At 47.8% G+C, this 13,202-nt stretch overlaps 6 protein-coding genes across 6 annotated transcripts; 3 read left to right on the top strand and 3 right to left on the bottom strand.

The window, feature by feature from the left end:
• Positions 1–781: 781 nt before the first annotated feature.
• On the bottom strand, positions 782–1,741 carry FOBCDRAFT_199298 (uncharacterized protein; the record flags this gene model as incomplete). The annotated part of the gene is made up of 1 exon (XM_031177684.2): positions 782–1,741. One exon carries the CDS (start codon positions 1,739–1,741, stop codon positions 782–784), a length of 960 nt encoding a protein of 319 aa, XP_031048817.2.
• Positions 1,742–4,216: 2,475 nt separating this feature from the next.
• Positions 4,217–5,191, top strand: FOBCDRAFT_238315 (dienelactone hydrolase; the record flags this gene model as incomplete). The annotated part of the gene is made up of 5 exons (XM_054703977.1): positions 4,217–4,471; positions 4,521–4,693; positions 4,747–4,860; positions 4,928–5,039; positions 5,093–5,191. 5 exons carry the CDS (start codon positions 4,217–4,219, stop codon positions 5,189–5,191), a joined length of 753 nt encoding a protein of 250 aa, XP_054559952.1.
• Positions 5,192–5,377: 186 nt separating this feature from the next.
• FOBCDRAFT_238314 (uncharacterized protein) lies at positions 5,378–6,494 on the bottom strand (the record flags this gene model as incomplete). The annotated part of the gene is made up of 3 exons (XM_054703976.2): positions 5,378–5,416; positions 5,582–6,169; positions 6,237–6,494. 3 exons carry the CDS (start codon positions 6,492–6,494, stop codon positions 5,378–5,380), a joined length of 885 nt encoding a protein of 294 aa, XP_054559951.2.
• A 435-nt stretch (positions 6,495–6,929) lies between these two features.
• Positions 6,930–8,639, top strand: FOBCDRAFT_129746 (CoA-transferase family III domain-containing protein; the record flags this gene model as incomplete). Its single annotated transcript, XM_059607854.1, has 2 exons — positions 6,930–8,004; positions 8,041–8,639. 2 exons carry the CDS (start codon positions 6,930–6,932, stop codon positions 8,637–8,639), a joined length of 1,674 nt encoding a protein of 557 aa, XP_059464543.1.
• A 389-nt stretch (positions 8,640–9,028) lies between these two features.
• Positions 9,029–10,779, bottom strand: FOBCDRAFT_317593 (uncharacterized protein). The gene is made up of 6 exons (XM_054703974.2): positions 10,596–10,779; positions 10,451–10,547; positions 10,249–10,400; positions 10,135–10,196; positions 9,748–10,083; positions 9,029–9,665 (listed from the first exon to the last, which is right to left on the bottom strand). Exons 1-6 carry the CDS (start codon positions 10,636–10,638, stop codon positions 9,048–9,050), a joined length of 1,308 nt encoding a protein of 435 aa, XP_054559949.1. The 5' UTR covers positions 10,639–10,779; the 3' UTR covers positions 9,029–9,047.
• A 455-nt stretch (positions 10,780–11,234) lies between these two features.
• FOBCDRAFT_179538 (amidase signature domain-containing protein) lies at positions 11,235–13,133 on the top strand (the record flags this gene model as incomplete). Its single annotated transcript, XM_059608552.1, has 5 exons — positions 11,235–11,474; positions 11,578–11,850; positions 11,900–12,094; positions 12,146–12,505; positions 12,555–13,133. 5 exons carry the CDS (start codon positions 11,235–11,237, stop codon positions 13,077–13,079), a joined length of 1,593 nt encoding a protein of 530 aa, XP_059464542.1. The 3' UTR covers positions 13,080–13,133.
• Between the last annotated feature and the right edge of the window lie 69 nt (positions 13,134–13,202).

Genomic DNA, 13,202 nt, shown 5'->3' with positions numbered 1-13,202 from the left:
GAAGAGAGAAGGGTAAAGAGAGTTATAGTCTCAAACCTGTTCATTCCCTTGCTCAAGACCTCTTGTTCCACTGTCACTACCAGTTTCAAACGAGAAGTGTTCTCGATCTGTGGCAGTGGCAGTTATGAAAGTGTTTGCTTGAATATGTTCAAGTTGTAGTTGACAGCCTCAGGACTTGCAGTGGCAAACCAAAGAGAAAGCGAGAGAAACTTACTGTCACTGTCTTAACAGTCGCACTATTGTAGTTATATCAGATCACGCCTTTCTGAACAGTGAGTAACCATTGCTCTCCTTGCAAAGCTCTCCTGGATCTCCCTTTCGGGAACACATAGTTCAGTTCATAATATCAAAAGTCATGACCTCGAAGTTCGTAAATTGAATGATACCATAACCTTCCGTGAATTGTTCAGATGGACCTATGTTTGGGAATCAGAGCTTTACTTGTAGGAGCTACGTTATATGAATGACACGACTGTTCTCTGTACCACGGTACAAAGAGCCAAGATGGCCACTCCAGGCATCATCTGCCACTTCCATATCGCAAGTAAAACTGCACTGGTACGTGACCTAAGCTATCGCAAAATATTTAATCTAGTCTCGCTAAGTAACATGAATAGTAACTTTACATTATTCAAGGCCTTAATCACTTGGGGACTTCTTCCCTCATGTACTTAGCCAGCTGACATAAATTCCTGACAACAACCTTCCTCTCAGATGCATCTGCAAAATCTAACTAATTCGTCGCTGTGACACGAATCGCTTTACCCGGTGTCTCTCCATTCTAGATACCCTCGACCTGCGGTACGGTGATGGCAAAGTGAAAGAAACACCTGTAATGCTGAGTAATGTTGATAATGAAAAGATTGTCTCCTACATGCTCGACTCTACCAGATGATCGCGCCCCAAATGTCTCACATGTCATTTGTCCTAGGAGCTCGTTGGACACAACTGGCTGGTTACTGTCCTTGCAGACATCGAGTCGCCTCTTTGCCTCAATCAAGACGACTGACTTCTTTGTCCTTGTTCCAACATCGTTTACCAAACTCAGCCCTCCATCGTCGATTGCCGTGATACTTTTGCTGTTGATGTTGAGAATCCATCGCTCCCTTTGGCGGATCTCAACCGGCGTGTCTAAAAGAGGGTCTTGCGTGTACAGAAGGATGTGGTTCAATACAGCGAATGCCAGTTGAACAGTGTAATCCTCCACCGGGAGATCCGGCGCAGGTGCTTGCTCCTCAGTATACACCCCTGATACACTGATCGGGACACTGGATGGAAAGGATACGTTGCTCTCCTGGCTCTGGCTTAAGCTCATTTCCTCTGGATCCATGAACCCCAAGTTGGTGGTTTGTGTCTTTACCCGCGTAGAGACTCGCCGGCTGACCTCTGACTCTTCCCCGTCGGCGTTGGATGTTTTGACATCCCTGAGCGCTACCCAAAATCTAGCCAAGCTAACGCCCACCCTTGGTTCTCGTATGAGAGCATGTTCTCGCATGTTTCGATGCTCTTGGGCCAGGACGCGAGTGAATACCGTCATTTCTTTCTTTTCATCACCTGCTGCAAATTTCTTTCCTGCTCTGCGATAGATGTTGTCCAATAGAGGGAGGCATTCATTTCCTTTCCCAGCGACGTCCCATTTACTTCCGGATGCTATATGTTTCTTAAACAACGAGTTTCCGTGTTTCGACCATTCCCGGTATTTCGTCTCGTCTTTTACCAAGCCAAAGTAAGAAGATGGCATATCGAGGTCTTCTGAGAATATAGTACTCGCCAAGACATTTACAATAACAGGATAGTGTTCTTGAAGATCTTGTAAGACAACGTATAGTAATGTCGTCAATGCAACGCCAAAGTGGACTGAAAAACGCGATGCCCTGGTATTTATTTTTCAGACTGAGGTATTCTGCCTATTGGCAAGTTTGGTGATGGCTGATTGCCATTTTGGTTTACTTTGTGATGATGTTTGTGCAAAACATACTTGGGCAACTGAGGATCCCAAACAACTGAGTCCACTTTTGAGCAAGCATAAATAACTGACAGAATAATAAAAACATTCCTTGCATATGTCTCAGTAAAATAATGGCCGATATGTTTTTTGTATCACTGTAGTAAATTTAACATGAGCGCCAGTATAAAACTATACACTGTCACTGCCAGTCTAGGCTTGGTCATTGTTGCTGTTTATAACATAAGGCTTCCTGCCAAGGTAGACCTACTCGAATTACTGGTCTTAAGGCCTGGGCACTTATGTTTCGTTCCAGCAATCGTTTAGTTTTCATGGTTGAATCTCACGTTTGACTAGTCCAGCCACGTTCACTCCGTGTTCAAGGAACTGTCCAACCGCCAACACAATTTTCACCGAACAAATAGAAACTAACTGATCAGTTGCTCTGGACTTTAATTCAACGGAATAATCGAAATAGTGAACGTCGACACTTCTTCATTCCATGTCCCCGACAGAAATGAACGACAAATGTGAACAACGTTGACATTTGGTGTATCCTTTTGTATTGGTATAGGTTCAAGTCATGCCACAGAGCATAAAAATATCGACTTTCATGCTATGGGGAAACCAACTATAGCAGAGCAGAGCAGATTAATTTGGATGAAAGATGGATAACTCGACATTGGCAACTCCGGCAGGGGGGTAGCGTACTAATGAAGCTTTGCTGACGTGATAACTACAACCACCCAGTCGTAGAACAACGGATCCATCAGTAACGCTCTATACATGAAGGTGTCGTGGCAGTCCATCCATCCACTGACTGGCTGAACATGTCATCGAGGGACAGGGAAACCTGTGGCGAGCTCTGTGAACGGCCGTAGACTTGAACGTGACCTGCGCCCTGTCCGATATTTACACCAAGTGACGCTCAGTGACTGACTCTGCCTTGTACAGCTCCGAATTGAGCAGCCAGTGTGAGCCGGAGAGGGAGAGCCTGGCCAACCATGCTTGGCTACTGTCCACTGGTATCCCCTGTTTACAATCCGAGTAAGCTGCAGCACAGCGTGCCTGATTCAAATTGGCTGCCACTGATACTTGAGCAGTTGTACGACGCTGAGCTCCGCGTAATCGTACCGAAGATTGACTGTATTACCCTTCCCTCCACCAAGTCTTTCCACTTTATACAACTTCTCCCAAATATTCCAAGGAAAATAATTTATTCGGCAAGCAAATCTCCAGCAGCAATGCCGCTGAACTTAATCATGCCTAGCACAACTATCAAGTCATACCACAGCCTGAATGTCGAGAACCCGGATTTCGCGATCCACCCCAGGTTTTGGACTGCGAATCACCTCTCCATGGTAAACTGCAATTTCTAGAGAATCGAGGCTGACGATGCACATGGCTTTGGGAGTCTCGATACCCAAACGGCCGAACGCCTTGCCGTGTCGGCTAAGAAGCTCGCTGTTGGAGTCGTCCCCGGCTCTAAGTTCTTCTGGGCTGAGAACCTCCTTCTTCGCAAGGGAACAAGCCCTATTACCTTCAGCAAGTATTTAAAGACCTACTCAAATGCACCAGAACTAGCCGGATTAACCTTTCTATGGCACCCCTCTCTTTCTACTATGGCCAACGCCGAGTCCGCCTCGCAGATTCGTATGTCCACACCTTCCGCATTAAAGACGAGATTTCGATCCCTCACGCCGATCCCATGATTGGATATTACCGATACAGCGCCGACGAAGAGCGCAGGGAGAAGCTTCGCGCACCGCGTGCAATTTGATCTTGTATTGTGTTTCTGCTTGGGAGAGCCTGACCCAGTCGACGTAGTGATCAATTTAAAGCTTACTATTCCTGATATTGAAAGATGTTGGTTTAGCTATCATAAGTCCTGCCATGTATAGTCGTCCAAGTAATAGTTGATCGTTTCGTGGACCTAAACTCCGCGTGAGAGCGGTGTAAATGACAGGGAGGTTTTGAAGACGCCCCGGAAAGACGAGGCTACGTGACTACAAGGCTGACCTTCTTCTATAAGCTGAAGATTAATTTCATGTGTCACAAGGAACTAAAAAGCTCTGCTACTATAGACCTGGATTAGTAACCGGTCGTCGTTCACTTGGAGTTGCCCCGCAACACCGCGCCATAGGGAACAAGTCATCAAGGTATCGGGGAGCACTTCCCGATGATCCCGGCAACAACTAAACTATATCTCACAGCCATGTTAGACTTATTGCAGAATCTAGTCGAATGGTACAGCAAAGAGTACCTACGAAAATGGATAACGTACTCGCGAAGCCAGCAGACCTCTGCTGTCTCAAAGGCGCTTTTCATTCCGGAGAAGCTACTGGCTCTACGATCCAGATTGACGGCATCGACACTTACGTGGCCAAACCTGATCCCAACAGGTCTAATGGAAATGTTCTTATTTTCTTTCCTGATGCATTCGGGCTGCATATCAACAGCTTCCTCATGATGGATGCGTTCGCCGAGTGCGGGTACCTTACTCTCGGTGTCGATTACTTCCTTGGTGTAAGAGTTGAGTTTTACTTTTCGAGGTGCATCAGACTGACAGTTGTAGGATCCTGTTACAAAACACTCCTTAACACCGTTAAGTGACCCAAACTTTGACTTTGAGTCATGGAAGAACAAGCATCTCAAGGCGTCTGAGGAGGCTGCTGCCAGATGGGTCAAGGCAGTCAAGACTCAGTATGGCACAAGTGATGACGTAAAATTTGCTTGCGTTGGCTACTGGTAAGATTTTATCATGATATGAGTTTCCATTTGACTTGCTTAAAATGTAACAGTTGGGGAGCACGATTCGTTTGCCAGCAACTGTCTGCGGATGGCATTTGTAAAGTCGGCGCCATCGCCCACCCTTCGTTCTTGAAAGAAAGCGATGTATTTTACGTCCAAGGCGAGTAGATATCAAATCTTTTTGCAGATAAGCTAACTGATTTAAGAACCCATATTCTTCTCAGTACCGAGTACTGATAAACTGTTCGAGCCCGCACAGAGAAGCAGGACGATTGAGATATTGACGGAGAACAACAAGCAATTCAACATGCAAGTTTTTGCCAATGTTGGACATGGTTTTGCTGTAAGTTTCTTTCATAAGCTAGAGACCAAATGTGTACTGACATTGCAACCAAGTCGCGAGCCCGGTTGACTGATCTCTATGAGAAGTGGGCTAAAGAGGCGAGTTTCAAGAGCTTTGTTGACTGGTTCGATTTTTGGATGGATAAGAAGTAAATATGCTAAGGCAACCTCATGAAACCTGCGATCTTGGCAAGATGAATTGAGACAATCTCAATGAACAAGATATGTTAGTTCACTGTAATCATCATTATGAGCCTCGTATGTCGGATAAAAAATGTGCAGACAGTCCGTAGCGCTACATGAGATGGTACGAGGTGACTGGCCTTTCTCCTTCCACATTCATCTGGGACGGGTTGACATCAGCTCTCTTGGGCATGTCTAAGAATCTATACTCTGACGCTTATAGATATGCTATGTAGATGACCTCTATGTGCTTCCATCCATAGAATTTGTGTTCCTTTTCGCGTCCAGGAGTTGGAGTAGTACCAAGTCTCGCTCTTCCACCAGTTTGTCCCATTTCACAGCACCCAAGCTCTTATTCACAGCCTTCTGAAGCTCCAACATTCTCTCCGGACTCCAATCGAACCTATGCTTCAAAATATCATCTTCCCAGCTTCGAATCGCTGGTCCAAGCCTTTCCATCCGCTTTGCAAAACCGCCAGGTCCACCTCCACCACCTAGGGCATTTGTAGCAATTGGTCCCGTGAGAGCCCAGCGAAGTCCAGGCCCAGATGTAACAGCTGCATCAAGATCTTCCGCGGAGACAATTCCCCTGCTGATGAGACCGTATGCTTCATTGTTGATAGCGGCTTGAAGACGGTTTGATACGAAGCCTGGCACTTCGTGATGAAGAAGGATGGGCCTTTTTCCAACAGATTTGTAGAACAACAATGCTGTGTTAACAGATTGGCTGCTTGTGTCGGGATGCGGGACTACTTCGACTAGGGGAATAAGATGAGGGGGGTTGAAGGGATGGCCGATGAGTATGCGGGTAGGATCCTGCTTGCATTGCTGGATAAATTGCGAAGATGGCAGACCTGACGAAGACGAAGCTATCACAACACCGGGTCGAGCGTGCTGATCTAACATCTCAATAAGGTCTCTTTTGAAATCTAGCCTCTCAGGTCCATTCTGTGCGAGAACAGTTAGCGTAATGATCATTCTTGATATAAATATGCACCATGGATAAGATATTCACCTCCTGGATGAAGTCGGCCTCACCTAGCCGTGGCACGATATCATGAACAAATTCGTAGTTGGAGATAAGCTTATCATAGTCTCCATATCCTTCCATGTAAGACCGTGACTGCTCGAAATATCCCTTGAGGGCATCTTCGGCTCCTTCAGCGGGATCAGAGATGATAACCTTCAAGCCCATTGAGAGGAACAGAACTGCCCATCCCATGCCAATCACGCCACAGCCAACAATCGCTACAGTACGTATCTCTTGTGCCATTTCGAATGTCCAGAATTAACGAGTTGTTAGCGATTGCTCACGAAGCGGGCAAGATTATTATAGTTCTATCAATAATGTGAATTGATTACCTGTTAATCACTCTCCTCTTTACTCACCACTCGAACTCACACTCCATTGTATCCATTGCACCAATTCATGTCGGTGTCTAAGCCGGGGCAAATCCGGGGAGGCGATGCCGGACTTCAAATTTACGGACCGACCACGGCCGAGAAAAGCGATGAACGGCATTTTGGAGCCTGAGCACCCGTAAAGGCCGGATTGCACAATCACGTTATCCATTAATTGAAGTACAGCTGTTCTGTTGAGAAATTAGCTGGAGCGACAAAGGTGGCCGTACTTCGAAGCATAACCTGAGCTTGACTGTGACCCGCCAGAGATCCACTAGACCATCTACTTCAACTCACCCTCACCATAATGACCACCAATACTTCCAGAGAGACCTACGGTGCAGGAACCACTGTCGACACGGAATTCCGTCCACTTACTGCTGAGTGTCAAAGACTACTACGCCTCTTTGCTGCAAGAACACCCGGTTTCACCAAAGATGAATCTCTCCTCAGCGGAGTCAACTTCCACGGCGATGATCTTCCCTGTATCCCAGGACCCATAAAGTCTCAAGCCGTAACAGCAGTCCTGCATGCAATGGTCGGTATAGTCGGTCTCGAGATCCTTCACCTTCGCGGCATCACCACCCGCAACCAAACAAACATCGATGTCAACCATGCAGGCCTCTACCCCGCTACCGCAGCACTTGTCAATGTCGACGGCGTCACAGGCCCAGAGGTCATCAAGTTGCCGACTGTACCTCAGTGGGATAAGGACCGTGCTTCTAATTCGCCGCTCGTGTACCGTGCAACGGCTATCTATGAGACTGGTGATAAAGGCGTATGGTTCCAACTTCACGGCTCGCTTGATTCGTGGAAGATGCTGGCCCTTATTGGTATTAGTAAAGATCTCGATACTGAGATTCGTACCAACGATGCTGCGTATGAGATCATTCAGGAGCGAGTTCGTACGTATCGCGCCCGGGAAATTGAGCAGCTCATGGTGGAGAAGGGTCTTTCAGGGTCAATTGTCTACTCTCCTGAAGAATGGCGTCAAGCGGAGATGGGCAAGTCTCTCTCACGACATCCTCTGGTCAATTACAAACAACAGACCCAGTGTGCAGCCCTCCCGCCTGTTTCTTTTCCCGTGCTCAAGGACAAAAGACCACTTGCTGGTATCAAAGTTGTCGAGTTGACTCGCATCATAGCTGGTGCAGCTGCCGGCGCCGCCCTCGCATCTCTGGGCGCCGAGGTCATTCGCGTCAATTCTTCCAAGCTCAAGGATTACACGCCAGCTCAACCCTCTTCCCTGATGGCTGGCAAGACAACCATTGACCTTGATCTCGAAGACCCGACTGACCATAAGAGGTTGATGCAACTCTTCGAGCAAGCCGACGTCATCTTGCAAGGCTACCGCTTGGGATCATTGGCCCGAAGAGGCTTTGGTCTTGAGGCTGCCCTTGAACTGGCAAATAAACGAGGAAAGGGAGTCATCTACGTGGATGAGAACTGTTATGGCCCTGATGGTTACTATGCAGAGAGACCGGGGTGGCAGCAGGTTGCCGATGCCGCAGCTGGGAGCTCATATGTCATGGGCCAGTCGTTTGGCTGTCCAAAAGGTCAAGGTGCCCTGCCCAGTCTGCCCATCTCAGACATGTCTACAGGTATCCTAACTGCCCTGACCATCATGTGTGGTATTCGAGATCGAGCCAAGTTTGGAGGATCATATCATGGCCATGCCTCACTTACAGCTTATAATATGGCGACTCTGGATACTGAGGTTCGCCTGTATCAAAGGGAAGTAGTTCAGAGGATCAACGACAAGTATCAGTTCCCAACTTGGTCGAGCGATGTACATGTTGCACCTCTGTACTATTCCATCTTGGACGCTTGGGGGAAGAACAGCGATCTCATCAAGGATGAAAAGTACTATGTTCACTTCTCGGATTCTGTCTTTGGGTCTGACTTACGCGTTCTTGGACCGGTGGTGCAGTATGACAAGGAAGAGTACTCGCCAAAGTGGAACAGTCCACCTGTGTCATTCTGCCATCATGAATTCAGACCTTTTTCTGATCATTGAGTTTCAATACATGAGATAAGCCTCTAGCTTAGCACGATAAAATAAAAAGTTGAATTTTGTGCTATTCCCCATGGCGACTATGATATGTATCTTGTCCATGACATAAACTGTCAGTGTTGCCAGCTGAGACTGTCGCCAAAAGTAAATCGCCATCACGTACAGGTATCTAAGACATTCAGTTGCTCGCATTGGAGCAGGAACTTCCCTGGTAATGTACCAGAACAGTCTCAGGTCTCCCAAGTTGTTGGAATTTTGATTTTAAGCCAGCTTATCTTAATAGTAATTCATTTACATTTGCGCCTTAAAGAACATTTGGATTGAACTACACATTGTCATGATTGATCGAAAGCACAAAGGTCTCTGTTGTCTTGCTCTAGCAAACAGTATCCCTCACTAAAATAACATACATCATATCCTAGCAACAGAAGGTCCACCTACACTAATTTCCTTCTGCATCCTCTTAACAGCCTCCTGTGCATCATCGTTCATATCATGAAACCACAACCAATTGAACCTTCCCTGCTGCAGCCTAGGCAGAATCTTATCCATATCATCACCAGCCTCTTCATGTTGAAAGAAAATCATACGGCCAACTTCAGCGGCTTGCTCCAATTGCTTCTGTGCACGAGGACGTCTCACGGAATCGTAGGCAGAAAGTCCTGCTTGGATAAAGGCTGCCAGCTCTGCACCACGCTCGGGAATCTTGGCAACTTCTGCGAGAACGTTGGAGAGGACCAGGGCGTCTTCTAGGCCTTGGGCTGCTCCGGCGGCTTGGAAAGGTAGCGAGGCGTGGGCACTGTCGCCGACTAGAGCTACCCGATCTCGGTAGTATGATGCTGTGCGGAAATGGTGAAAGAAACCCCATTTAACGGGTTTGGCTTTGGCGAGGAGTTGTCGGAAGCGATCGTCAACGCCTGGGCCCTCGAAGTCGGCCATCATGGCTTCGTGGGAGATGGTCTCTGTAACAGCGCCCTTGAGCTTCCAACCATCAGGGGAATCGGCGACGCACAGGAGATAGTTGAACTCCTAAGGCAAGCAATGGTTAGCGATGTCACAACAAGTCAGAGAATGGTCAACTTGCATCACCTCCTGTAATGCGATAGGTAACAGCGCTGCGCTTGGGTCCGAAGTAGAACTTGGCAACGTCGGTTAGATCACCAAGGATCTCGTAGGCTTCCGACATGGGAATGACAGCACGATAGCAGTAAGCACCTGCGTACACGGGCGCGATCTGGCTGGGATATTGTTCAAGGACATGCGCCCTCACGGTACTCTTGATGCCATCTGCACCAGCAAGAACTGAGCACTCGGCTGTTGTCCCATCTAGAAACGATAGTGTGACACCGTCGGGTCGCTGCTCGATATTCGTGAGGCGTTTATTGAACTTGACGTTCTCGATGGGGATGAAACTGGTCATGATATCGAGGAGTGTCTTTCGATGCGCCTAAAGTGCATTAGCAAAGGCTTTCGTGTTATTTCTGTCAAAGTTACCCACAGATTTGCGGATATAGTCAGGGTGACCCCATCCAGAATGACCATACCATGGCTTATCGCGACCTTGTTCAGTCAGCGCAAGAGGTTCAGCTTTACAAGAGATCCCGTGACTTACCAAGACCCTCTTCAAGTAGCATACCCTCGAAGAAGATATCTTGTGCTTTCTCACCCTTATTTCCTACGCAAATGGCCTCGTAAAGAGGTCGAAAACCAGGCTCAATAAGGTCCATCGTCCGCATGCCATTAGGGGCGAATCCAATACCAGCGCTGGCTTATCATTAGCGATAATCCAATGGAACGCACTGCCAACAACTTACCCTACTGCCGAATATTCCTTTGCATCCTCATATAGCGTGAAAGAAATGCCCTTTTTGTGCAGAGCCATGGCCAAAGCGAGGCCACCAATGCCGGCACCTGTCGAGTTAGCCTATCTAATGGATGGGATATTCGCGGGAGGCTTACCAATGATGGCAACATGGATTTCATTGCGAGAAGGCTTTGCCATTGCGTTCTGATTTCAATCTTGGGATAACTGACTATAGTTGTGTGATGTCGTGATATCTTGTCGTGAGCAACGAGTTTGCAGTGGTTCAGCGAACTGGTATATGAATATCGTCATCTACGTCCTTAGTCTCTAACCAAGCACGAGCTCTCTCAAGTTGGGTGGACAAATGAGCGCGGGGCAAGACCGGCATCGGCTCTCGGAGCTTTTGCCCCAGAATCAGGTCATTGAGATAAGATGCAACAGAATCGAGAGATGGGGTCAAATTTGCGGAGGGGAGTGTGAGAAAAAGCATCCCCGGGCCTTTCCCCGGGCGTCGCACCCTCCGCTTTCTTCCAAGTCGGTGCGTGACTCGGTCCTGAATAAGTCAGGGATTGTGAGACAGTGCAAATTAACGAATGGTACACTGGTATGCTCTAGACGAGGCGTATTGATACGTTTCGGCTGAGCCGGCTCTATTCCGCTATCTCCGCGAGTGACACCAAGACCTCCACCCGCATCTCCAGACTGGGCCACCGAGACGGTAGTAAGTGAAAGGGCCGAGAGGTAAATGCATTGGCATTTCCAGAAGTAAGAGGAACAATTGCAATCATTTCAAGATGACATCAAGCAAATATATAACCAAGGTGCACGAACCCTGGACAGAAATCGTTACAAAAAAACGAGCGATTCGAGACGCGCAAATTGACAAACACTGGAAAGCACACACAAACTCTACATTTGATCGAATCTCCTCCGAAACGGTCGATGTTGAGGTTTTGACAAGCCTCCTAAGAGATGGAAAAGTCTCAGCTGTTAAAGTGATCCATGCTTACATCAGAAGGGAAGTCGAGATCACAGTTACAAAATTCTTTATGCTAACCGTCACTTTAGAGCCTGTGAAGCGCAGAAACAGGTACCCACTTCCTGTAACTCTGCCACGAGTCTGTCTAACATCAACAGACCAATTGCCTGACAGAAATATGCTTTGATGATGCTCTTGAGCAAGCTAGAAGGCTTGATGGGTTTCAACAAGAGCACGGCCAGCTATTAGGTCCACTCCACGGTGTTCCAGTCACAGTAAAAGATCAGTTTAACATCACGGGTTTGGACTCGACATTGGGCTACATCGGAAAGGCATTTGCACCAGCGGAGAACGATGCACTACTCATACAAACGTTAAAGAAACTTGGGGCTGTCATAATCGCAAAAACGAATCTTCCCCAGAGTATCATGGTACGTGATGTGCGACTTTATGGATCTTACCATCTGACGTGGCTGCTAGTGGTGTGAGACTGACAACCCTCTCTGGGGGCTCACGACTCATCCAGATGATCCAAAACTCACCCCCGGAGGATCTTCTGGTGGAGAAGCAGCTATGTTAGCAACGGGAGGCTCTATGATCGGTTGGGGAACAGATATCGGCGGCTCTATCCGGATACCGTGTCACATGCATGGTCTTTGGGGTTTGAAGCCGAGTGTAAGTAGACTTGATCATCTCGTTCTAGGAAGACATTCTAACAAGCTCTAGAGTGGTCGCTTATCCTATCACGGCGTTGAGGTAACACTCGAGGGACAACAGCACATTCCATCAGCTATCGGGCCGATGGCGAGGACTTTGACCTCTCTTAAGCTCGTGACCAAGCTCGCGATTGAGGCTGAACCGTGGAAGATGGACCCCCAGCTACCGCCACTTCCCTGGAGGGAGGATCTTTTCCAAAACTTTGTGACAAAACGACTTGTCATTGGATCAATGCTAGATGATGGCATGGTAAAGGTTCATCCACCTGTCGAGCGGGTATTCAGAAACGTGGTGGCAAAGCTGGAAGCTGCTGGCCACGAGGTGATAGAGTGGGATTCGAGCTTGAATTCTAGCATCATAGATATCATGGTAAGTGAAGCTCTGTTGCAAAGTATGGACGGTACCTGACTTGGAACAGGATGGTTACTATGCTGCCGACGGAGGTGAAGATATCCGAAGAGCTGTGGCAGCAGGCGGTGAACCATTCATTCCTCAAATCGAAGCCTTCGTCAACCGCGGTAAACCAATCTCCGCCTTTGAATACTGGCAACTCAACAAGCGAAAGGTCGCTACTCAACAGGCTTATCACGACATGTGGGACAGCAAGCGATCAACCTCTGGGCGCTCAGTCGACGTACTACTGGTTCCTACTATGCCTCACACAGCGGTCCCCCACGGCTCATGTCGCTGGACTGGTTACACCAAGATCTTCAACTTTCTAGATTATACTGCCTTGGTCTTCCCAGCCGGAAATGCGTCTAAGGATGGGGATGATAGGTATTTCTGGGATCATATTCCTCGAAATGAGACGGATGCTTGGAATCAACAATTATATGATCCTATGGCTATGGATGGACGTTGCGTTGGGTTGCAGATTATCGGGCGGAGGTTTGAAGAAGAAAAGGTCTTGGGCGCAGCTCAGCAGATTCACAAATTGTTATAGAAGGATAGATACTATTTCCATACCTTGACTATCTTGGAGCGTGCTCCGCTACCAGCCTCGTGTATCCGTCCATCTTTTTTCTCAACCGATTGCCTCTACATCATCTGTCATGAGACGCTTCTG

Source organism: Fusarium oxysporum, chromosome III (assembly GCF_013085055.1).
Source record: "Fusarium oxysporum Fo47 chromosome III, complete sequence".
Lineage (NCBI taxonomy): Eukaryota > Fungi > Ascomycota > Sordariomycetes > Hypocreales > Nectriaceae > Fusarium > Fusarium oxysporum.
The sequence above is the reverse complement of the archived record's forward strand: the minus strand, read 5'-3'. Positions and strand labels throughout refer to the sequence as shown.